General features: G+C 38.3%; 1 protein-coding gene across 1 annotated transcript; it reads left to right on the forward strand.

Moving 5' to 3' along the window:
• Nucleotides 1-1,685: 1,685 nt before the first annotated feature.
• On the forward strand, nt 1,686-25,935 carry PRKAA1 (protein kinase AMP-activated catalytic subunit alpha 1). The gene is made up of 9 exons (XM_083818428.1): nt 1,686-1,886; nt 9,594-9,735; nt 12,878-12,971; nt 13,809-13,953; nt 15,754-15,841; nt 16,629-16,853; nt 19,634-20,120; nt 20,523-20,649; nt 22,923-25,935. The coding sequence occupies exons 1-9, from the start codon at nt 1,757-1,759 to the stop codon at nt 23,165-23,167; spliced, it is 1,683 nt and encodes a 560-aa protein (XP_083674554.1). The 5' UTR covers nt 1,686-1,756; the 3' UTR covers nt 23,168-25,935.
• The last annotated feature ends 341 nt before the right edge of the window (nt 25,936-26,276 follow it).

Below are 26,276 nucleotides of genomic sequence, written 5' to 3' on the forward strand. Positions count from 1 at the left end.
CCAGATGGGAACAAAGCCTGATGCTCGCACATTTCCCTCCAGTGCTGTACATATGCTGAGGATCTGTTACAGACGGATGGGAACGGCTGCAGAAGACAGGAAGTTCTGCTACAGAGATCAAAACTGCACAAAGAGAAACTGACAAATTTCTGTACTCTATTCTTTCCCAGTTACATGAACTAAAAAAATTGTACAACCATATGGTTCTTAGTCCTCCTAGTGCTGAACATGAGCTGTGATACAAATTAGAATTTCTGTGGAAATACTTCTCTTTAGATGATGTCCAGAAAGGGCAAAACTAACATTCCTGAATCAGAAGTCAGAAAGAGAACAATCTGGCATCTTTACACATTAACACAGGCTTACTAAAGAACATTAATATCTGCTTTTCCTGCATTACATACTATCTTTTTATATGAATTTATTATGTTTAAATAAAAGCTTTTTACTGGTCAATTGGTGCTTGCTGAAAGCATCTCATATTTTCTGCTCAGATGATCTTCATGAAAATGCTTGAAATTAAAATTCTAAAATACTCAAATCACAATCATTACTTTTATTTTCCTTGTTTTTACTATTTTACCATGTAAAATGTTATTTTATTTCATGTCATGGAAAATTTAACAGGATAAATATTAAGAGTAGTACCTACTTTGCTTAACAACTTATATTTTGGCACTGGCTGAACAAATTACTTTTTTTTTTTCTCAAATAATAATAATAATAAAGTTTTTTAAACTCATTTGTATGAAATCTTTTTTTTTTTTCCTTTCACAGTAATAAACAGATGGGTTTTAATTTTTTACCCCCTTACGGCAGAGGGATGATTTTAAATATACATTAAAATAAAATTAACAATATAAAAATATTAGTAACATAGATATATGATATATATAATTAATAACTATCAGTCATGTAAATAATATAAATAATATAAAAATATCTTCCAAGGACCAGAGTTTGATTTCCAACCTTCCGTTAAATTCATGACTGCTGCAACGTAAGTAATACTGAATACTCTCTGAACCAAGTTTAAGGTCATTAGCAGATTTTTTAACTTCCTGTCGTCTGCACTCTGAAAAATCTTTGTGTGGTCTGTATTATAATACATTAATCTACTTGCAGACACGTTTATGGGCTGTGCATACGGTAGGCAAGGGAAAGCATTTCATTTGGCATCATTCACTCAGTCTGGAGAGCAGGGGAATGGAGAAAGGATGGGAGTTGGCAGCAACCTTCCCCTCGAGTCGATGATCTCCCCAGACAAAAGTATCTACCCAATTGTCACTTTTTCCCCCCCAATTTCATCCGTTTCTTTGAAGGCAGGGCGGGACAGTGCTTTGGGACAACCCGGCTGCAGGCGGCAACAAGGAAGCGCGGTCTGTGGCGCGTCTCCCTGAGGAGAGGGGACAGGTTTAAACCAAGGCTTTGTTAAAACAAAACAAAACAAAACAAAAAAACGACTCCGCGGGCCTGTTTCTGTGAGGGCCTGTGTTTTCAGAGCCGCCTAACCAAGATGTCGCCTCACTGTGGCGCCGGGAGGGACAACCCCCTCTCAGCCCCGAACAAACCGCTCCCCCCCCCCCCGCAGGGCCGCTGGGCTGGCCCGCCCCCCCCGCCGAGCCGCAATGGTTCGTTCCGCGCAGGGCGGCGAGGCGGTAAATGCGGCGTTCATTTCCGGGGTTCGGTGCGGGCGGGCGCAGTGTGGTTGCTCCTCCCCCGCCGGCCCTCTGTCCCGGCGCGGGCGGGCGGCACTATGCGCAGACTCGGCCCTTGGCTCAAGATGGCGGCGGCGGATAAACAGAAGCACGAGCACGGGCGGGTGAAGATCGGGCACTACATCCTGGGCGATACGCTCGGCGTCGGCACCTTCGGCAAAGTCAAGGGTGAGCCGCTGCCCCGGCTCCTCCGGCCGGGGGAGGGCGAGGTGGCGGTGGGCGAGGTGCGGGGCCGCGCTGTCAGGCGGGGGGAGGGGGAAGAGCGGTGGCTGTCGCGACAGAGTCGCGACTGCGGGGTTGCCGACCGGGGGTGTGTCGGGGGTGTCGTGCTCCGTGTGTGTGGAAGCAGCGCTGGGAGCCGGGCGGTGTCCGGCCGGGGGAGGCGTTAAAAACGGCGGGCTGGGGACGGGGATGAGGGTGTCTCGGCCGCCCCAAGTCTTTGTGACGGATTTGGTCGGTTCTTACCCAACTTCTGCTCTTTTCCGACTTAAAAAAAAGTTTTCCGGGTACGGGTGCAGATACCCCGCAGCGGACTTGAAATGGAATAGAGATTAAGGTTTCCCTTTATTCCTCTTCCTCATCTGGCGACTCTGATAAAGGTTTCGTTACTTGGCAATTTCAGAAAAAGCACTAAAAAAAAGTCACATTGCTCAGTTCTTATTCAGGTAGGGTTTCCATCGTGCTTCTGTGATGTCTGGGTCAGACATCTGACTTCTTGGAAGTGGGGTTTTAGTTTTAACAGTAGTGGCAACCCCAAAAATGGGCTGGAAAACCAGCGCTTTACACAGTGACCGTTAAAGGTCCCCTGCTGCCAAGGTATCTGTCAGACGAATTTGCCCTTTCACTTGCCTTTTTACCATCCCAGATAACTGACTGGTGTGATGTTTTGCCAATTTAACTCTTCTTCTAGTTCTTGGAGCCCAAATTAACCACTGACCTCATTCACTTGACTGTGCCTCAGATGGGCATCCGTGGAGAAGACAGCTGGTTCTAGCCAATACACAGGCAAAGCAAAATACCACAGAAGGGAAAGACTGGGTAAAAGAAAATGCTGAAAATAAATGAGTTTTGTGAAGCATGTTCTCATTTAAATTTTACAAGGATTCAGCATAAAATATTACCCCTGTTATAGAGTTCTCTATTTTTAAAATACCACTGATGTTTCCTGCTGAAACCAAAAGCAAAGTTAATTCCCAGGTGTTTCAAATGATTAGCTTTCATAAAGGAAGGAGTAGTCAGACTTTGTGTAATTTGTGCTGAGATGAGGTTACTATTTGTGGTTGTAAATATACAATACTTGTCCTAGTCTTTAGAACTAGGTTAAGAATGCTGATCTGGATAGTCTGCAACACTGATGTAAATAGGCCTTGATGAAGGCAGTGATAAGACACCTGGCAGGGGACTGTGAAGATCAGTTTTCTATCTAATGTAGTTGTTCAGGAATATGCCTTTGCACAGTATTAACTTGTGTCCATGTAATTTAGTAGAAACATTAATTTAGCTCTTTTTAAGAGTACATTCTACTGAGCTGTGGATTGGGTTGTTTTTGGTCCCTGTCAAAGTATTTGTGTACCTAGCATGCTTGTTCAGCTTTTTTTTTTGTAGCCTTTATAACTGGTATCTGTATTTCGTAAGAATGACATATTTACTCTGAATGGCCTCACCATTTTTCTTTTCCAGCTGAAACCCTGCTGAGCTGACTTTAGTTTGTTGCTCCTGCATTTAAACAGTTAAAACAAATCATTGCAGCTTTGAGACTTTGTCTCTGAGTGTCTTTGAAAACTTGCTGCTTGTGCATAGTGAAATTTGAAGGCAATTGGTGTTAGTGATAGGGTGTGAGGAAACTGGTTCTAGTTGCACCAGGGGAGGCTTAGATTGGATATCAGAATCTCTCCAGAGAGGATGGTCAAACTTTGGAATGGAGTCCCCACCACTGGAGGTGTTTAAGGGACGTGCACTAAGGGACATGGTTTAGTGATGGGACTTCAGTAAGTCAGGTTGATGATTGGAGTTCTTAGTCTGGAAGAGACTTATCAAGACCAGGTGATTCCGTAATTCTCTTACCAAATAATAAAGAAATACAGAGAAATACTAGGAGCTTCTTTTTGCAGTGCTTTTCTTTTTGAAGGACTGATAGCTGGTACACAGCTGGAATGATTAACAAATATATTTTGATTATTTCTAATTTCTGAGCCAGCCCCTTTTATAGGTAAAACTTACGTTAAGAGGTAATACAGAGTAGCTTTCAGAAAAATAACACTGGCTTCTTGGTTTTCTCTGGGCTTTATATAATGTTATCATCTGAAGTCATGTTTTCAGTTCTGTCTTAATGCTGAATGCAAAAATAGTCAGTGGTCTGTTACCAGTTAGTGTCTGCTGTTTTGCTGGTAACGCATCAGAGTTTGAAAAAGTTTCAGTCATTGTGGCAATTAGTCAACTTATCATTCAAAACACAAAAAAATTGTTGCCTTTGTCCTCGCTGTATGCAATGTGTCAGTGTACACTGGACGCCCAATTATCACTTCAGGACTAAATTGTAATGGGACTTTACCCTGTCCTTTAGAGCACAGGGTGTGGACCTATCAAAAGGGAAAAGACTGACAAACAGTTGATGTGAATGAAGGTGTTGTTCTAGGACAATGAGGTTTCATTTGTGAGAGTAACACTCCTAAAGCTCAAGATAACCTATTTAGATATAGAATAAAATATCTGTCACTTCAAAATATATCCCATCAAGATTTCCAGAATGGTAGTCCTATATGTCAGGAAAGGATGTGTATGTATGTGGACATTTGTGTGAATCCTTCCTAATAGATGATGTTGTTCATAGTGTTACATACACATGAATTAGAGCGATTGATAACTTTTCCATAAATATCAGTTCTGATCTTAATCTTTCTGCACCCATAATTATTTGCAAAGATTTTTCTTTCGATTATATGTTGTGTCGCCAACTGCAACCAACACCTGTTGGAGTGAATTTGACCCTAGTCAAGTGGTTTCTCCATAATCCTGACCTAGCAAGCCTCCTACAGCAGGCCCAGAGAACAGGACAAAAATCTCTTACCAGAGTCCATCATGAAAGTGAAGAAATACATCAGGTATTGTAGAGAGTCAAGAAGGATGGAGAGCATCAGTGGTGCAAGTCCTTCTTGGATGGTCTCCTACAGCAGCAGGAGTACTGAACCTGACTCTTGCACCCCAATGTGATTTTACTAAATCTGGATGTTTTATGTTTACTGCTAGCCATTGCCTTACATATCAGGGTCTGGATGATGGCTAAACAAGTTGCACTGCTGGAAGAACCCCCTCATGTATACAGATTTGTTTAAATTTTCAGTTTATACAATAGGGCGTGTGGAAAACAAAGGAATAAGTGTTGTGCTGTAGCTCATACTAATGATTCTTAAAGTTGCCCACATACAGGCATTAAACATTTGCCAATACATTTATCCCACGGAGGCAGAGTCATCCTGCCACTCAGAGGGTAAAGTGAATTGGCTGTACTGATGGGGGTGGAGTGTGGCAGGTACACTCTACTCCTTCACCTGAGCTAAGACTTGCTCAGAATTAGGAGCCACAGTAGGCCTTGATGTGATTGTTCCTTGAACTGCTGCACAGTTCTAGGGATGGAGCGCCAGCAGATAGATGCCCGATGCCTTGAAATCTGTCTCTGGAAAATGATGAATCGCGTTGGAGTCCAGGAACAACATGAAGCAATTGACTTGTAGTTAAGTTCCCTATCTAATAAATATGGTGCTGCATCATCTTTTCTTATCTGTGATTCAAAGAAAAGCTGTTGGGCATTGTTTCTCTGTTATCTACAGAGTGTGGTGAAGCCTAACACTGGCTCACCCTGCTGTCACAGATGTGGTACAGGCATGGGATGATCAGGCCTCCCCCCGACCATATCTGGGGCCCCTGTGGTGTAACTAATTGGTAAAGGCACAATTAAATGCCGAGGGTAAAGGGACTGCACAAAATGAGCCATAAACAAAATGAAAAAATACTGGAATCCTGGAAAATTCTAAAAGTCACTTATTTCACAATCCTGTAAATACTGATACCAAGGAAGAACTCTTCGAGTTCTTGAGGGACAGCAGTGGGCTGGACCCTTGTTTCCCCCTGAGCTGGGATGCTTTTTCGTGGCACCCCTGAGAGGACTGCGTCTCGGGGCTGACACCTTGAGGTTCAGGCTTGTCTGTGGACAACTGCAGGTGAGAGAAAAGGGCGATAAATTCACCTCAAAGGGGGATTTTGGAAGCATGTGTCTGAGTTTAGAACCGCCCCCCCAGTACCATGGAATAAGTCTTGCGTGAGCCTTGCCATTCTTGAAGCTTTAACTAAGTTGCTGTTTCCATCGTAGCAAATTATTTTATATAATAAATCCTTAATTACTGCTTAAGTAGAGTTGTGTACAATCAATTCTTTGGCAGCACCATGTACTTTGAACTGCTTCAGCTTCAAGTAAGTTCTCAGGGCACGTGGATAAAAGTTTATACTACATGACAACTATGGTTTTAAGGTGTTTTCTTGGTGGAATTAACCAGCTTACTTCTAATGTGAGGTATACGGTCAATAACAAAGCTGCAAAGCCACTCTACAGTGAAGAAATAAGTCAATTATTTTATTTTTTAAAAAGCATGTGGAAAATCTTGTATTTGCTATTATATTGTAAAGCAAAGTGAAGATTACTTGTGCCTGGGAAGAATGAAAGATTTATGAAAAGAATGTAGTTTGAGATTTAAAGTATGTGATTTGTGGTAGCTGAACAGGAGTAGTGGATACCCTATATATTTGCAACAAGACAGTTTTCATGAAATAGATGGTGGTTGGAAACTCCAGTCTTAGAGCTAGATTTAATATAATCTTGAGTAAAAAAGGGGAGTAAAAACTTGGTAAAATATTACTGAAGAAAACAATCATTAAATTTGTTAACTTGCTAAAGACTTTTCAGACTTCTGGGGATCTTTCTGTATATGCACAAAACCACAATATTTTTTATTTCAATATTTTATTCAAAGTTGTTGAACAGGTGAAGAAGCAGAGAAGCATTTCTTCCAGTCCTTGAATAAAATCAAGGCTTGAGGCACACAGTTGTGATGACTAAGGCTCAGTCCACTGCAAATGTTGCTGCCTAATAAGTACTTCAAATAAAAAAGTTTCAATAAAATGCTTCTTATGTACCTTGCGTATTGAATATAGCTTGTTTGTACCTAATAAATAAACTTCTATTGCTTTTTTCTGGGTTCTAATTAAATTCCAGTTGTCATCTAAGGTAGCCTGACAAATCAGAAAAACAAATTGGCTGATTAATTAGACTTTACAACACAATGCATGTCAGAACTGAATATCTGAGCATTTATATGGTAAGCTGTAAAATTGCTCAAATGCATGTGCTACTTAAGAAGGTATTTAATTTAGTACTTTGTAAACCAAAGGGTGCTGCAAATTCTTGTGTAGTGGATTCTCATTTAGTTTCTAAGACATTTCTTATTAACTAAAATTAATGTTAAATTTAACTTACTACTAAAAGGATTTTTTAAATACTTCTGACTTACCTCTGTTCATATTATAGGTAGGTAAAGACACACTAATTCAAATGGAATAATTGTTTTTTGATTGTTTCATGTTAATGATTTGTTACTCCTTAGGTTGTGAACATAAGTGGTATAATTTCTTGGCTTCCTTTGAAACCTCAATCACATTTGAATTGGAGAAAGCAAGAGAGATAATTGCTCTAATTGTATGCTTGGTTGAAAGCAAATACTTCTTGTGCGCAACATGACTTTACAGTACCAGGCACTCACCTCTAATAATTTGTGGTCTGTCTAGAATTTGTGATTAATTGTCAGCCTTGTCCTGCATTCCTCGGCAGTGTGAATGTGCTTGCCCAGCGTTTGGTTATTGTGTCCCTATTTAGGTAATAGCTCCTGTGCGCTGGGGGATGTGTTTTCCATCCTGTAGTTGGAGCCTTTCTGTGATCTCAGATAAAAAAGGTGTCTCATCACCACATCATGGTGGTTCAGTTTTGTGTGGTCCACTACTCAGTTACTTCCCAACTTAGACATGCTGCTTTGTTTTACACGATAAACATCGTTTTGTCATAAAAATAATCATTCAGAGAGGCTTATCGTTATCTGTATCTCACTGCTAAGAATTGCTTCTCACTTGCATTTTTTTATCTTAGTGTAGAGGTAAATGGCAGCAGGAGGGTTTTGTACTAGAAATGAGATCAACAGATTGATAATCTTTCGCTAATTCTGTCAATTATCTTGAGTGCAGGAAGTTTTTTTTTGTGGATAACTGCAGCAAAATAATTATTCATCCACTAGGGAAGGAACTGTCTTATACTTTCAGAAGAATTAGTCAGTCATGTAGTTCTGGCCTTAAGCTTTAACATCTGAGGTGTTGGCTTAGTCCCTGGTTCTGTGCAGTCTTTGCAGTTCTCACTAATGTGGAGTGACATAGTTGCTTGTTCACAAAGTAGAAAATGTTTCTTGCAAGCAAGATAAGTACTTCCAGATCCATTAGCTATACTGTAAAATAATAAAATGCAAAATTGTTGAGGGCTGTGTGGATAAACGTGTTAATTGTGCTGTGTCAGGTAAACTATATAGGTACAACTTCCAGGGTAAAGTTATTAATTATATCAGAATTGTTTATCACAGCTTCCTATGGATGTACTTAAATATGTCTTGAAGCCTGGGAGTTGTCAGATTTTCAAGTGAGGAGATCACCCAGATGAGAGAGTACTATGTTCAGCAGAGGTTTGTTGCCAATGTCCAAGTGGTCATTTAGCTGTCTTGGAATCTGGCTTGCCTTTAGAATATTTCAGAGGATGGCAGCTGTACGTCTGAAAATGTATATAGTCATGATATTAGCAGTGTTAAACTACTGCATGCAGAAACTGATGCAGATAGCAAAGTCTTCTAGTGCAAGAGATGCTTACGTCCTGTAGTATATCTGTGATCCAGCACTGGATTCTGAAAAAATACTGGCACTGGATTTAAAAAAATATATTCATAGCAACTTTGAAGCCATTTTAAAAAGCACCTGCAAAATTAAGGAATTCAAGAAGGGTAACTGTCTAGTGTTTTACACTTTAAAATTCCTTAAAGAAAAAAAGGAAACAACTTCTTGAAGTAGGAAGGAAACCGAGGAATGTAAGAGGTTGCCTATTTGTATTGCTTCTCATAGTTGTTAGATTCTATTGTGTGCGTTTCATATGTTTTTTGCTATTTATATAATAAAGCTCTGGTATGATAGTCTTTTTTACTGCACAGAATGTGTAGCTTATATAGGTTAAGATTGCTACATGGACAGATAAGTAATTAATTTTCAAGTAAACTGGTCCCTCTTAGCAGTAATTCTGAATAACTGCTGAAACATGCTACTTGAGGGGAAAGGAAACATTTTTTTTAAGTAAATGCAATGCTTGTAGATTGAGTAGGAAAGCTGCAGGAGAATATGTCTGAGTGGATTACCATGTGAGTCTAAAGCTTGGAGTGACTTATACAGTGAAACAAGATGGTCTCCTACTTAGCAAGGATGGCAGTGTTTTGGATAGAAAAATGTTTTGTTTGTAATAGTGCAAAATGTAGTCATGCTGCAAGACTTCTGAGGATGAGGTTTAAGGTTCATTCTTATATTTCCAGTGAATCTTCTAACAATAAAATTGAGAGAGGAATTAGGGTGAAGTGAAGGATATGATGTGCCATCTGGTTTTCTATCTCCCTAAAGATAATGGGGATATGTGGAATGATTAATATCTTAACTGTGGTATTTCTTGGTTGTAGTTGAAATGATCCAGTAAATGTTCTTATGGGGTAATTGAAAACCCTGACTAACTAAATGTTTTCTTGTTCCTTGCAGTTGGCAAACATGAGTTAACTGGGCATAAAGTTGCAGTGAAGATCCTGAATCGACAGAAGATTCGCAGCCTTGATGTTGTAGGAAAAATCCGCAGAGAGATTCAGAACCTCAAACTCTTCAGACATCCACATATAATTAAGCTGTAAGTTTTGTTTGCTATAATCAGATCTATTTAAACAATCTCTTGTGCTATCTTTGACCTAAAACATGTTCAAAGGGCAAAAGCACTATCAGTAACTTGTTAGAGAACTAACTAGCTTCCACGTATTCCATTTTCAGTATCCTCTGATACATTTTCACAGAATTGATATTTTCTGTAGGGCACAGAACTTTCTTTAGGCAGGTTAAAAGGTAGAGTGGCATAATAGATCCTTCTTGTACCATCAGTTTTATTGTTTTTAGCTGCTGTTTCAGTATTCTTTTTCTGGTTGTATCTGATCCTTTTTTTCTGCTTAGAAATTGATTAAGAACAAAACTGTAGAGTGCTTTCCTGTGCAAGCTTACTGTGTTTTTTTCCTCAAAATATCTTTTATCAACATGATGGTCAGTGATTTATGGTTTTCTGATGTAGACAGTGGATTGCAAAACTTTTCTGAATTAAAGATGTGCAGTATGTTAAGTGTGATCTATATAAAAGAATTCTGAAATATCTGCTACCACTTGTCTGAATTAGTACAGCATTTATATTGTGCCTGTTCAGTCTCTTAGTTATTAGTCAATCAATAACTTACCAGCAGAGTTCAGAATACAATTAAATATGTGCTAGACTTGTGATGTATTTTCTCAGACCAGATATAAATGCCACTTGTTTTTGACTTTTTTGTTTCATATAGCATACCTACGCATCTAGCAGGGCACATCTATTGTGTATGTAACTTCTACTCTTAATTGTGGTGTTACAGTTCCAAATTTTTTTATTGGCAAAGTCTTGTGTTAAGACCATGCTACCACTGATAGATGCCATGCCAGTACATTCCTTTAGTTTGGCAACAGTATGTAAGTCAGTGCTAAATCAGATTGAAGCAGGTGGTGAGATGATCTGAAGTGGATTGGTTTCAGAAGGCTGTTGAGCTTCTTTGTCTGTCTGCAGCATTGCTAGTGCTTCCAGTGAAGAGTTCATGAACTAGTCCAGAGCACATACCTGTAGCCAAAACAAATGGAAGTATCAATGTATCAGCTGACATATGGGGTGAAGCAGGAATATGTACTTTTGGTTAAGCTGATTTAACAGCAGAATAGGTTTCAGGTAAATATTTCTAGTGAATTATGGGGAAAAATTCTTTTTCTTCTGTGTGCGGAGGAAACGGTCGAGATAGGAGATAATATAGGAGATATGTAGGAGATAGTGGAAAAGGTGATGGATACCCAAATTTTAAGTTGTTCAGCCTGTACTCCCAAAGCAGAAGGGTTATTAGCATGCATGTAAATATTGTTTGAGCTATAATTGATACAGCTGTGCAGGTAGACTTGCTGGGAACTTAGGATCATGCTGCTTGCTCTACTAGGAACTAGATTGAGGAATTGCTGGGTTAAAAGTAAATGGATTTCTTCAGCTGAACATTACAAATTAGACAATGTATAATTTGGAACACTGCTTTACTAAAAATTGTATAAAATGTTTCAAATCTGTCTCAAGATTTTTTTTCTATACCAGTTTAATTCAAAAACCTTTAGACCATCTCTTTTTCTGGTTTTTAACCTCTAGCAACAGGATGCATTTTGCTTTTCTAAAAATTCCTCTTCCTGCATTCAGTCAACTATGATGTGGGGTTTGATGACTGTACTTGTGTTATAGGTACGTAACTCTTCTTTTCCACAGCGACCTTCTCCATAACAAGAAAAAGCAAACTGACTATAGAGAGGCATTGCTGAATCTTCCAAGAGATGCAGACTTATTGTCTGAGATGATGAGGTTATTTCCCAACATTTTGTTACCTTGCTGTCCAGAAGGTGGACATCTCTGAAGATCTCAGCTATAAACTGTTGCTCATGGTTCCTGAAGTTTATAGTTTACCGATTTCACAACTATGTGAAAAGTCACGCATATTGTTAGAAATGAGGTTGCAGTGTAACTTTTGACGAAAAAGGATTAAAATACTATTTCTGTATTAGTGGGTCTTGGCCATAGCTTCAAATAAATGGTGATGTTTAAGTATGTGAGGCACTTTCAACCAAGGAATTAGAAAGAAAAATCAGTGAAGATAATTGCTTGTAATTCAAGATACTTCAGGGTAAAACTAACTTTGGAGATCTTATTCTGATATTTGCCTCAGTGGTATCCAGGTTATTACACTACTTTAATATTAAGCTGTTAAAACATGTACACGTACACCTGAATAGTCTGATTTCACTGTCTATGCAGTTGAAGAATAATTTGTCTCAGCAAGCTGAGAAATGTTTGTTTTCCTGTCTTGTCTTAGAATCGGTCTTTTGATGAGTGTTGGAGTTCTGTAGTATGTGTGAATTAACTTTTCTTTAGTTGGAATATATTTGTATGCTTAAGGACAGTACCTAAAAGCATTCATTTTAATCCAATTGCTACCTTCTGTCTTCTCAATAGTTTACCTGAATTTTGACTGAGGAGTCATCAGTGTGCTTTCTTTTTCTGTGTAAAGAACAGTCATTTCTCACTGCTATAAGAGGAAAAGTACTAAACACCTTTTCAGTTAAGGATACACAGAAAATATTTCAAAATCTTCTAAGTAGGGCATTTGTTCATAACCTGCTTATTTCAGAACTCCATTTTCCCCCCAATTTAATTGAAGTATAATGATAAAAACGTGTAGACCTCATAATCAAAGAGAATTAATTTGCATCATCATGAACATTTTTTTCCAGTCTTGAAATACACTTTATTTATGAGAAGGCAGTTTTATTGTCTATTAGGGTTGAAAAGTGTGGATTTTTGAGGCAGTAGCAAAATCCTTTTGTACTTTTGTATTCCTTCCTCACTATGCTAAGCTGTCTGTGAGGTACTTCAATTCAGCACTTCAAATACTTTCATTGAAATATCTGATCTAAGAATGTTCCTCTGAAAGTATGGAGATTGATCTTCCTGGTGGGAAATATAAGTTTTCTTCTAGTCTTTACAATGATGTTATCATATAGTGAAAAGAGAAGTAGGTTCTGAAAAATAGTGTTATTGCAGTAACTGTAAATCGACTGATGAAACTAGTGTTGTGCAAAGAGTTGTGCAGAAGTATACTTTACTCTAAAATGTTTATCTGAATGTAACTAGCATCTTATACTGAGTACACAGACTAACAGATACCTTCCTCTATCAGGTACCAGGTCATCAGTACACCAACTGACATTTTCATGGTGATGGAATATGTTTCAGGAGGAGAACTGTTTGACTATATCTGTAAAAACGGAAGGGTAAGAAGTAGTCCAACTCTACAAGTCAATGACTTGCATTCTGTTTTTGCTTTTGCAACATTTCTATTAAAAGAAGGTTTGTTTTTGTGTTCAGCATTAATTTTGCTGTTAGCAATTAAAGATACTTTATGGCTACATTTTGTAAACATTTCTCATTCCAGAGCATGTTAGCATAGTTCAGATCTTAATGTATGACTGTTGTAGCATTTTTTCAACTCAACTAAAGAATTATTCCAATTATGGGGAAGCTGCTATTCTGCCCTTACTATTATCTCTGACTAGTAGAATGGTTTCTGTGAATGCCCTAAACTCCCTTATGTTAAGCTATCTAGATAGGCAGGATCCTTTTACTTAGTTAGACTGAGCTGACTTCCCCATGTTATAGGGCGTGTTGATAGGAAGTGCCTAGCTAAGTCTGCTGTCTGGGGAAAGCTGCAAACAGAACATAAATTGCATCAAAATTTACTGCCTTTGTGCCGATTATCAGCAGCTTTTGTGTTAAGTCTTGTACTGTGCTTAAGTATCAAAGTTCATTGATACTCTGTTTAGACAAAGTTAGAGTTTCAGTGATGATAATTTCAAAAACATGACTGAGAAACTTCAGTAATTCTGAGTGAGTGGATACAGTTTTGTCTTAGTCATTTTAGAGTTGTGGTGGAAGCAAAATGATATAAGTTATGAAGCTTTCTACTGCAAAGATGCAGTCATTTGCTGTATAAAATATTAAAACTAAAAATGTTAACTTTAGGTCTTTGGAAACATTTCTGCAATTCATATAAATGAAAAATAATTCATTTCCACTGTTTCAGAACTGTTTAAAACTTTTGTTTGTCTTAGCTTGATGAGAAGGAAAGTAGACGTCTGTTCCAGCAAATCCTTTCTGGCGTGGATTACTGTCACAGGCATATGGTAGTACATAGAGATCTGAAGCCTGAGAATGTGCTGCTTGATGCACACATGAATGCCAAGATAGCTGACTTTGGTAAGCATTAATATCTTGTATGATCACACTTTTGGTGTTACTTAGGTTCTGTTAATTGCTATGGAAAATACTTAATAAAATGTAGTTACTTGGTTATCCTGAAGATGGAACAGAATCCAGGAAGAGTATAAATGCAAAGCAAAACTGTGTTCTTGCACATCTGTAGTTTGTTTTCCTCAAGCTTTCTTTTTCAAGCCAGGTATTTTGTATGAGTGGATGAAACTGAGCTGTCTGGTTTAGTTTTGTTTAAAAATATTTCTCTGAAATGCTGAATTTCAGTGGGGACATAGTTCCCCACTTTGTCACTTGAAAACTGACCCTCCTGTTGCCACCTCCTCCATCTGTAAAATGCAGATGCGTAGCTCTCTTGGAAGTACAGTGCAAGGGCAGTCGTATTTAAGAGCCACTTTGCTCTAGTAAAATGTTACTCCTTCTATGAAACTACTCTAAATTCCCTTTAAAAACTAAAGATGTGATTTGGGAAGAAAGTTAAAGTGTAAAAGGTAAAATTGTTAATTTTGCAAAGTCCTAGGCTCTTTGCTACATAGATGCTTAACTAGTCAGAAAGCTAACTTGTTTATACTAGCTGTTTGTGACACAGTGAGGAGACTGGTAGCTAGTTTTTCTTTTTTTAAAAAAAGGGAAGAATGACTATATAAATACAGTAAGGTATCCATACTGCTGTGTTCATTATGATGTATCTCCTGTAGATGTAGTAGATAATACCTGCCCTTATGAAGCATTTTGAGGTGTCTGATCAAAGATGCTAGCTAATGCTAAGTATTCTAAGTATATTTTGAAAGTGTAGGTGTTTGAGTATGTGGGTATTGGGGATCCTAACAATTTCTCAAGTGTAGAGAATGCTTTGGGTGAAATTGCATACCTGGTGAAGAAAAGAAGTACAGCAACCTATAAAAATTGTCCTGCAACTCCAGCATAAGCAAATCAGTAGCACTCAGTTCATTGTGACTAGCTTACTAAATAAGAGCTTAATAAAAGCTTTTGAGTGTGAAAGCTAGTCAAGCTGTGTTCCTTAGTCTCCCCTCCTGCCCTTGGTGAAAGGGCATAATTCCTTCTCTTTGGACTGAGTTTTCGGGCCTGTAGTAATCTTTATAATGCAGCCTCCACTGAGGAAATTGGAAAATATTTTCCACAGCTATTCTGGAAGTGGTAGTTCAGACTGTGCTGAGAGCTGGTGAACAAAAATGGCCTGGTCCTAAAGTATACTTTAATCACTAACAGTATCTAAACCAAAACTGTACTAAGCTGCAGTGATTCAGGAACTAGTTGAGATTGCAGGTGGTTGTGGTGACTGTCGCCTGCATATATATATGTGTGTGTGTGTGTGTATATATATATATATAAAACCTCTTAGAGAATTGTGGGCAATTCTTTGGTAACATCTTCCACTTTACTATTTAGAAACGAATATGTTTAAAATGCCTTCTTGTTAATGATCAAAATCCTATCTTGTTCTAAGGGAGACAGAGCAGCATAACAACTCCTTTCTGTCATGTCTGTATAATCAAAATCGTTTGTCTTAGAATGAATGTATATTTTCAAACATGCCTTGGCTGTGTACAATAATGGATTATGTCAGACACAAATTTCTGCTAAACCTAGGACCACGTAGTGTTCTCATGTATGAAACTTTTGGTAATTCCAAACAACTATGCTTCTTAACTGAGCTAAATGTTAACTTTCCTATTTAAATTACTGGTGACTTGTTCTAGGTGGTATATGCAGTGTGAAATCACTTTGCTCTCTGAATTTTTAGTAGCTACTCTTATACACTTTCAGGTCTATCAAATATGATGTCAGATGGAGAATTTTTAAGAACAAGCTGTGGTTCCCCTAACTATGCTGCACCAGAAGTAATTTCAGGAAGGTAGTTTCTTTTATTTTGGATACATGTGTGCATGTATTTCAGTTATTTTGCTGCTTGATTCTAAAGGTTACAAAACTGTTGACATTCTCAGCTTGATGCTGAGAAACTGGGCTGACTTGTTAATTGCCGTGATAATTTTTTCGTAAGCATTTGAGGCTCCCATAAACTAGCTTTGAATAGCTCCTGTAAGTTGGAGGTGATGTCTAATGCCACAAAATCCACTGTGTACTGTGTCTGAATTAGTTTAAAAATATCACAGCTCACATCTTGGAAACAGGTATGGATAGAATTAGAGGTGACATCTGCTGTGAAGTTGAATAGCAGTGAAACACCCATTGCAGAATTATATTCAGCCTGAACATAACTTCTACTTTTTACTGGACTCTTATTGTTAAGTCTGCTGTTTACAGCAACTCTAATACAATCTATTGCTGATGGCAGGCTGAATATCTATTTTATCTGGGCGGTAGCATATAATGTGTGAAAAGTCCTGTTATATGGACTTCTTTCAGTTTACCATCATATTAAATTGCATTTGTGGAGTATTTATACACAGAGGAGAAAATTACATACTTGTTCCCTAGCTTTCATTATATTTTTGAAAGGAAAGGATGCTAGAGTTCAAGGGAGGCATAGCATAGAACTGAAATATTATAATAATTGCAGATTAGTTGTCCCCAAGTTCACACGATTACAGTAATATAAGTTAAAGTATGTGTGCATGTGTATGTTTGAAATCTATTTAAAAGTATTAAACACAAACCACTAATAGCTAACTTTTTCCCAGGTTATATGCAGGTCCAGAAGTAGATATTTGGAGCAGTGGAGTTATTCTCTATGCTTTGTTATGTGGAACACTTCCATTTGATGATGATCACGTGCCAACACTTTTTAAGAAGATATGTGATGGTATCTTCTATACCCCTCAGTACCTGAATCCATCTGTCATAAGTCTTCTGAAACACATGCTGCAGGTGGATCCAATGAAGAGAGCAACGATCAGAGACATTAGGTAAAACACTGACGTCTGCTTGCATCATTGTCTTGGTTTGTGTATGTGCAGTATGAAGAAACCACTTGTACCATTTGTCCTTGTTTTATAGTCTGAGACAAAATAAAAAAAATCAACTTCTGGTCATTTGGCTTTAGCTGTAATGGTTAGAATCATAGAATGTTTCAGGTTGGAAGGGACATTAAAGATCATCTATTTCCAGACCCCCTGCCATGGACAGGGACACCTCCCACTAGATCTATATGGCTAAAGAAGTATTAGTTGGAGGTCACAGTAAAATGTATACATTACAGGAATCTTCAGAAACTCTTGGTTTAAGTAAAGCTGTTTACCTGCAGAGTGGTTTGCAAAAACTGCACACTACTATTCTTTCTAGGGAAAAAAATCTTTGCTTGAAGAACTATTAAAGCACTAATCTGTGCTTTAAATATCTGATGGGAAATTACAACTCTTAACATAGCTACTGCTTAATCCAAGTTTATACAGACCTTGGAAAAATCATGTTAAGACAGTGAATATTCTGTTGGTAGCACTCTTTGGTCTGGCTTCAAACCCTAGCATAAACTGGTGTATAAGTGACAATTACTATATAGAATATTGAGGAGCTAAAGCTACAGATAGCTATCATGGGCTCCAGATTCCAAGATGGGATTCTGGAGGGGGTGACTGCTTTGACAAGTGTGAAGTAAGTAAAACAACAACAAAAGAACTTAAGCTGTAATTCATCCAGTAGCATAATTACATTTTCCTGTCTCCTTTGTGAGAAACTCTAAGAAGGAAGCACTACCTTAGTGAAAATGCTTCTTCCTTTAGGCTTGGAAGTTAGGAAGCTAGCAATGTCTGTGTTTTTTCAATAAAAGAAAAAAAATGTGGTACATATCGTTTGGTACTTTATTACAACAGGGAGTATTTTCTTGCAGCTCCAATCAGAAAACATGGAAACACTGTAAACTAAGAACTGTAAAACTTGAGTGGAAAGGAACTCTATCTTATCTAAGTTATCTTAAGCATGTCCAGATGACAGTGATATGAAAATGTTGAAAAATGTTGGTGACGGAACATGGGTGGATTTTGAATCCTAACCAGTTCTATACTCAGCTGTAAAACAACAGTTTAAAGGGCAGCATTATTTTAATTACTGAATACCTTAACTGTTCTAGGGGGAAGTGTGCACGTGTGCAAGAGGAGAGGCTCATTGCAGTGAATAGTAATAAAATATTTTTCTGAGCTCAGTTGCCCAGTTAGGGCTGTGGTTTGTGTTAGTATAGGAAAAGCTTTTTCTGCTTCCGAACTGTTTGTTACTGATCAAAGCGCCTTTTGCACAATGTGTTGGTGATGAGGCATTGTTGTGGTTTAACCCGGCTGGCAGCTAAACACCACACAGCCGTTCGCTCACCCTCCCCCCTCCCTCTCTGGGATGGGGGAGAGAAACGGGAAAGTGAAGCCGGTGAGTTGAGATAAAGACAGTTTATTAAGACAGGAATATAATAATAACAACAATAATAATAATAGTGATAATGATAATAGTATTAATAATAATAATGTGTAAGAAAACAAGTGATGCACAGTGCAGTTGCTCACCACCCGCTGACCGATGCCCAGCCTATCCCTGAGCAGCCGGCCCCCCCACCCCGGCCAGCCACCCCTATATATTGTTTAGCATGATGTCAGATGGTATGGAATATCCCTTTGGCCAGTTTGGGTCAGCTGTCCTGGGTCTCTCCCCTCCCAACTCCCGCTGCACCCCTAGCCTGCTCGCTGGCAGGACAGAGCGAGAAGCCGAAAAGTCCTTGGCCTGGTGTAAATACTGCTCTGCAACAATTAAAACATCAGCATGTTATCAGCGCTCTTCTCATCCTAATCCAAAACATAGCACCCTACCAGCTACTATGAGGAAAAATTAACTCTGTCCTAACTGGAACCAGGACAGGCATATTTTCAGATTAATGCTGACTAGATAGAGCTTGATCAGCGTAACTGCTCTTTAATCTGTAGTAAGCCTAGTTTTGATAGTTTTCATTTCTGCAACATAGCGTCATGCCATATTCTTTGGCTGTTTAAGCAATTTACTGTAGGCACACAAGTTGCTCAGTCATAGAGGGAAAAAATAAGGTTAATTATCTGGTTAATTCTGGATCTTTCCTTTTCCCCTCTTATGAATACAGCTCATGGATACAGTAGTAAAGAGGTACAGATTGACTTATATGTAGCCTTCCCTCAATTCTGTATGTGTTGGAGACAAGCTGGCTTTTTTCTGAATGGAAGAAAAAATAACTTGTTGGGGGTGTGGAGCATGTGAGTTTGTTCAAAAATCCTTGTCAGAACATCTGTCAAAGAAACTATTCAGCACTGAGTTTTCTTTATTTTGTTATTTATTATGTATGTGCTTGTGGAGGAGGGAGCACTTTTCAGATGAAATGGTCTCAAAACTAAGGTACTGGCAGTTAAAACTAAATATATGTATCACTTATGTAAAAAGCAGATTGAGTTACAAAAAGGTATTTTTTGAGCTAAGGTAGTTGCAACGCTTCTAGGAATTTTTTTAAGTCTCCTGCCAAATGTCAAGCAAAATGTTGTGAAGGAGGCAATTTTTACTTTCCTCTATGTAGAAATGTCCAGTTGCCTTATCATACTTAACTTGCTTCGTCAGAAGCACAGGAGGAGTGCTTGGGCTGACAATTGTTTTTTTTTGTACAGACTGAAAATAACTTCTAAAGAATTTAATGCTAGAAAGGCTTGCTTTACATACATAGCCTTAAACTTGTTGTTTTTAAATCTAGGGAACATGAATGGTTTAAGCAGGACCTTCCCAAATACTTGTTTCCCGAAGACCCTTCATACAGCTCTACCATGATTGATGATGAAGCCTTAAAAGAAGTGTGTGAGAAGTTTGAATGCACCGAAGAGGAAGTTCTAAGCTGTCTGTATAGCCGAAATCATCAGGACCCCTTAGCTGTTGCTTATCACCTCATTATAGATAATAGAAGAATAATGAATGAGGCCAAAGACTTCTACCTGGCTACAAGCCCACCAGATTCTTTTCTTGATGATCACCATCTGTCTCGCCCTCATCCTGAAAGAGTGCCATTCTTGGTAGCTGAAGCACCTCGTCCTCGCCATACTCTTGATGAGCTGAATCCACAAAAATCAAAACACCAAGGTGTAAGAAGAGCTAAGTGGCATTTGGGAATACGGAGTCAGAGTCGACCAAATGATATCATGGCTGAAGTGTGTCGAGCAATTAAGCAGCTGGATTATGAATGGAAGGTAAAAGAATAGAAGGTCTTGATAATAGATATACTAATAGATAACAGTGTTAATAATAGATAACAGTAAATTTTTGCTTGAGCTGTGTGATTAAATAGACCAGAAGTCTAAAAAAAAAAAATGCATCTTCTTGTGCAGGAAAAAATCTTGTGCATCTGTGCTGACAGCTTTTGCTTGCTGTACGGGAAGGCTTTTGGGGGAGGCAGTTTATGCTGACAGGATAAATCTTTGTAACATGTCAAACCTTTCTGTTGGGGCTGTAGGAATGTTTTTTTCTATTGGGGGGGAAGCTGTGACAGGTAAGCCTTAAATCACTTAATACCAGTGAGTCGAAATGAGAGAAACAATATGCAGTGTATCTCAAGCAGTTCTGGTAACTTGCTCAAATCTTATTTGTCCTAGGTTGTAAATCCATACTACTTGCGTGTTCGAAGGAAGAATCCAGTGACAAGTGCATACTCTAAAATGAGTCTACAGCTGTATCAGGTGGACAGCAGGACATACTTGCTGGACTTCCGTAGCATTGATGGTATGTGGAGACTTACATAAGTTAGAATGATTTCCCTTACAACTCAGCTAACTGCCAGGTCTTGATTTACTTAGGTAGAAGTAAAGTGAAATTCTTGCCCTTTGTCAGTTGAAACCAAGTGTTTATTTCTTCAATCCTGGTGTTCCTGTGATCAAATGGTTAGCTGGTTCATCCCTAAAATCACTTTTTAGCTGTATTAACTCCTGAATCGCTCCTTTCATGTCCGCACTAGCACTAATGCCACTGGTACAAAAGGGGACAGAGCTATGAGAGGCAATATAGGAATCAACCTAAACTGCCTGTGGGGCTTAGATTTAAACATTAATTTAAATCTGAGCTAAGACTGTGAACATCTCTTCCTAGTGAAGATAAAGCTTGACATGTAGGCGTGCCAGTTTGGCTTGGATTATACATTGTTTTACTGGGTCTGGCTGAGATGGAATTAATTTCTTTATAGCAGGCAGTATGGTGCTGTGTTTTGGATATGTGACTAGAAGCATTAGTAGTACTATTGTTTGGGCTGTTGCTGAGCAGTACTTGTGCAGTATCAAGGCCTTTTCTTTTTCCCAACTTTGCCACACATGGTGAGCAGGCCAGGGATGAGCAAGAAGCTGGGAGGGGACACGCACTGTACAGGTGATCCAGACATACCCAAGAGAGATTTGGTGACAAATAATACCATGCTTAGCAAAACATGCTACACAAAGCAAACAAACTGAGGGGAGGGAGAATTTGGGGAGGTAGCCTTTGCTCAGAGGCTGGCTAGACATCAGTCTGCTTGTGGGAGGTAGTGAATGGTCTCCTTTGCATCACTTTTTTCTTGGTTCTATTATCCATGTTTATCTTGACTCATGAGTTTCTTGATCTTGGCCTTCTGATTCTCTTCCTCCATTGGGCTGAGAAATAGAGGAGTGAACTATATAGTTCACTATATTCAGTATATATAGTATAGAAATTAGCTAGACATTCAGCTGCCAGCCAAGGTCCACTGATCAATGGTGGTAGTAGACGATTTGAAATAAGAATTGTAGTAACTGAAGTCTTCAAAGGTGATGGTTTAACCTGCAGCAAGGTCATACTTCGTAGGGTGACTGTCGTACTGCATAAAACTAAGTTGGCTATTTCCTTGAAAATGAATGGAAGAAGGTGTAACCTAACAAGGGTGTAGTAGAATAAAAGCAGAATTACATACAGCTAATGGGGTACATAACTTGCCTAGGAAAACGTGGCAGAGAAGGGATTTACTGGAGTCTGACTGGATTACCGTATAGGATGGCTAAGGCTGGTTTTAGGTCAGTTTAATGTAACTTGTTATTCCTGTTCTTGCCTCATCCCTTCTGACAATACAGGTATTTGCCTAGATCCAGTGGTACTTGATAGAGGGGACCAACCACTTTCCTAACAACTGTATATAGGAAAAATGCTAATATAGTTGGAGGGGAGATGACTGCCTAGAGCCATGCAGCTGTGGGAGATTAGACTGCTGCAGTCCTGCCTTCAACTCCTGAGAAAATAAAACCCCAGGGCATGGATTTGGCAGCTCTTCCAGTCATGATGCTTATTTGATACTCTGTTCTGACACAGTTAACAGTTCTCTACTGCTCTTACCTAAGTAGTTTAAAGTAGCTTTGACTGATGTGAAAAGGCAGACCCTTTTGTGTTCACTAATTTCTCCTGGAAATAACTTCTTAGTGACCAGTGAGTCAAGCTAATGTTCTGTTTAAGTAAGAATAGAGATACTTCAGCAGAACATTACTTCTAAGGTAGGAGTATTTCTTCATACGGGAGGTAAGCTTAAGTTGCTGCAGTATAGGTGTAAAATATACTAAAGGAAAATCTTCCAAAAGAGAAGGATAAATTAATGTAAATTAATAGCAATTGATGCATCAATTATAATAAAAATATTATAACCAAATATAATTAAATCAAAGCCAAATAAAATAACAAAGTACTAGCAAAAAGCATCTACAAAATGTGTACGAAGTGTTATTTGACTTACATGGGGTAGCATCATAAGGTTAAATTTAAAAGATAAATTAAGCAGATTAAATCAATTGAACTGTTAGTCACTGAAATTAGACCAGCACCTGCCATGTTTTTCATTAACTAACTAAAGTAGATGAGATAGGCCTGAAGCACAGTTCATAGCACAATACTAATTTGCATAAGGACATCTGCACAAGATTAAGTCTCAGGAAGGGAAGACATTTGCTGTTCCCCTGGTCAATATGATGTTGATAACTAATTTTTCTACACTCTCCTTCCCCATTCAGATGAAATTACTGAAGCAAAGTCTGGGACTGCAACTCCACAGAGATCAGGTTCCGTGAGCAACTATAGATCCTGTCAGAAAGATTCAGATGGTGATGCACAAGGAAAATCTGCAGATACATCCCTTACCTCATCAGTGACCTCTTCACTTGACTCTTCAACGGCTGACCTAACTCCAAGATCAGGGAGTCATACAATAGAATTTTTTGAGATGTGTGCAAATCTTATTAAAATACTTGCACAGTAACTTTGAAGATGGGCTTATTTCTTTTACAGCAATAAGCATGCCTAAGTCATAGTCAGATGCTTCCAGTTGTAATCAAGTTAAATTAACTAAGGCGCTGAAAAAACTAGCTGCAAAATGCAATTTACCCAGGGACTGAAATGATTTTGGGCAGTTAGATATATTGCTTTGAAGCTGGAGCAAATTCTGATTGTCTGCTGTCCAATAGCTTAATACAGGTACAGGAAGTCACATGTCCTTTGGACAGTGTTCATAACACTTTACATCAAGTGCACATTAGGCTTCATATAACACTTAAGTTACACGGACCTTCTTGTTTTTTTGCTAGCAATGCATACATCTGATGCACTGTAAGAAAATGTACAATTACTAGTTCAATGACCTAAGAATGACTTGCTGGTCACCACCTACAATTGTGCCTCAGTTGATTGGAACTATTAGTATCTCCTAACAGTAATATGTTAGAACTACTGTTTTTTTCCCCCTTATTTGGCAGCAAATGAAATCAAAGATAGTTTAATATGCTATAATGTACTACTTTTAATAACTGATAAATCTGTTTAAATCCAATCAATTGGAATTTTTAAAGCACATAGGTGCTTTGTAGCACACTTAAAGGTGAAGTTCTGTGGGGTGTAAGTAGAACAACTGAAGGTACAGTAGTGCCAAGAGATTTGATGCTGATATTTGGCACCCAGTGGGCTGAAACAAAATGTTGATCTGAAGAACCGTCAGCAAGCTCCTGATTTGTACAGACTTGCTAGCTCATAACTTAGTGTGGTAGCAGCACAGCAGCTCCCTGATGCTACTGCAGGCTGAGAATCCTTAGAAACACATGCATTTATTTAAGAGCACAGCTTAGGGGTTGTTGCATATTATTCCACAAACTAAAATTGACAGTTCTAAAAAAAATTTTTTTTTGATATGGCTGTTTATATTACATGCTGACTTAGCATATGTGATATAGAATTCACGGCAGTTGAAACTACATACGTAGGTTAGGCTTTTCCAAGCCACTTGTATTAGTAAATTTTGCCACTTTAATTGTGGAAGTAGTCCAATTTATCAGTTGAACATTGTAAACTGAAGATGACAACTCAAGTGTCAACATTCAAAACGTTTTCAAGTGTAGATTGCAATTAAATGCAAAAAACAAATACAGAAGAATTTGTCAATGTTTCAGAAAGAAAACAACCTTAAATGTTAAAATCACAGCAAATATTTGCACAAAGACATAATCTTTTGTACATCCAACTTGTATACCCACAGTTCTAGTTTCACCTCGCACTAATGGATGTAAACATTAATAGACTCCTATTATAAAACATTGTAAATTCTCATTCAAGGATTCTTCCCTTCAAAATAAACTTCATGACTTAATTTCAAAGATTGCTCTCCCATTTAGAAACTGGAAATTAATGAATTAATGCAAACACTCTAACCTGGACTCTGTTAGAACAGATGGGGATTCTTGCCAATGACCAGTGAGTTAGATTTTATTAATGGCAAACTGCTAACTACAGGTAGAACAATATAATGCAGTCCAGCTGGGTGCAGTCCAGAAATTCATCTATTAGGAATTTGAAGAAATTTACACCTGCTTAAGTCCTGGAACTGCTGTAACTCTGTTCTGAACTGGGCAATTGTGGTCTGTCTAGTATATAGGTACAGCTTTCAGTTCTTGTCCTCAAGTAGTGTCTCACGTGGTCCCTGTAATGGAAGGTTATATTCTCAAAGTGGAAGGTTTTTCTTAGATAGAGGTTTGGGTTTTAACCGAGATTGAGATGTCAACGTGAGGGACCAGCTGCAAATCCTACTTAAGTCCTTTTTTAGTCTTGTAAGAATTGGTTCTGATGTACTGAATAAATGTGTGCTCATTTTTGTTATCCTTTTGTTTTGAAACTGTTAAGTATTGCACTTGTACAAATATAAAAAAAAACGCACAGATTTTTTATTGAAGTAATTCCTCACTGGAATTGGTTTGGGATCACTGAAACTGTCTCTTGCATATGTTAAAATAAGTATTTGCAAATGGTATCTGCTCCTGGTTTGTAAATTTGTAGTGCTGATCACAAATGCAAGGTGTCAAGGTGCAAATAACTTATTTTATATACTTTTTTGGCCCTCTTGTGCTTTAAAGCAACCATGGTTTTTACTTTGTCTTGGTATCTGGGGATTAAAATAAGTTTCTGGCAGAAATGTACTGTATGCAAGTTTTAAATAAAGTAAATTTTATTGGTATGATAAATCAGTTTTGATGGCCAAAAGTTTTCTGATTGAACTGACTTTTTTATACAGGGAGGGAGAAAAGGACTGACAAGCTATTTGAATCCAGTACAGTTATCTTTAGTGTGACTTTCTTATGCTTTGTAGATCTTGGTGTTGAAACTGCTTTCTTCACACGTTCCTACTGATCTTGCAGATCTTTTTTTAGCATCACATCAGGCTGTGAAACCAAATTTCACTGAGAAATATGCCAGGGTTGTAAGGATGCAGTTTAAGCAAGTATACAAATCGGACAAGTGTGTTACTCTATAATCTCACGTTTACTCAGTTGAGTATGCTGAATTGTGTTGCCTTTGCATTGTAGCTTTACAAAAGCATAGATAAACCTTGTTGTCCATGAGCAATATGACTCACTAGGAAATAGGTAAAAATTCATTTGGGGATATAATACTTTGAAAAAACGAAACTTTCATGTTTGTCTTGCTCTAAGCATTTAATACGAACTTTGAAATAAATTTTATTTTATCAGTTGATTATCCTTGTAAGATGTGCAGTCTTGTTCTTTTAATACAGATGTGCCTACTGCCTGTGTTGATTTTTTTTGACAAAGCTGATGAATGCAAAAGTGCTTTCTAACTGTGTGACTTTTTAAACTTTCACAACATGAGTAAATACAAACTGTATTAACCACGTTATTCTGAAGCTGTGTGCATGCTGTCTTGTAGTGTTATAAGCCCTGCCTTCTGCCCTTATAACTATGGAGCGACTTTTAACCCCGGTACCCTGCCTGTTTTCTTTTTGTTTCTTTTGTTTAGTTTTATTTATTTGCCCTCCTGGCGGCCAGCAGCAGGGGCCCCTGCCCGTCACCACGGCGCCCCCCCCGTCG

This window comes from Anser anser, assembly GCF_964211835.1.
Source record: "Anser anser genome assembly, chromosome: Z".
NCBI lineage: Eukaryota > Metazoa > Chordata > Aves > Anseriformes > Anatidae > Anser > Anser anser.

Excerpts from the sequence above, each read along its gene's own strand:
- PRKAA1 (XM_083818428.1), top strand. The coding sequence starts at position 1,757 with ATGCGCAGACTCGGCCCTTGGCTCAAGATGGCGGCGGCGGATAAACAG. Across the intron at positions 20,121-20,522 it reads AGCTGGATTATGAATGGAAG|GTTGTAAATCCATACTACTT; the intron begins GTAAAAGAATAG and ends TATTTGTCCTAG. Across the intron at positions 20,650-22,922 it reads GGACTTCCGTAGCATTGATG|ATGAAATTACTGAAGCAAAG; the intron begins GTATGTGGAGAC and ends TTCCCCATTCAG.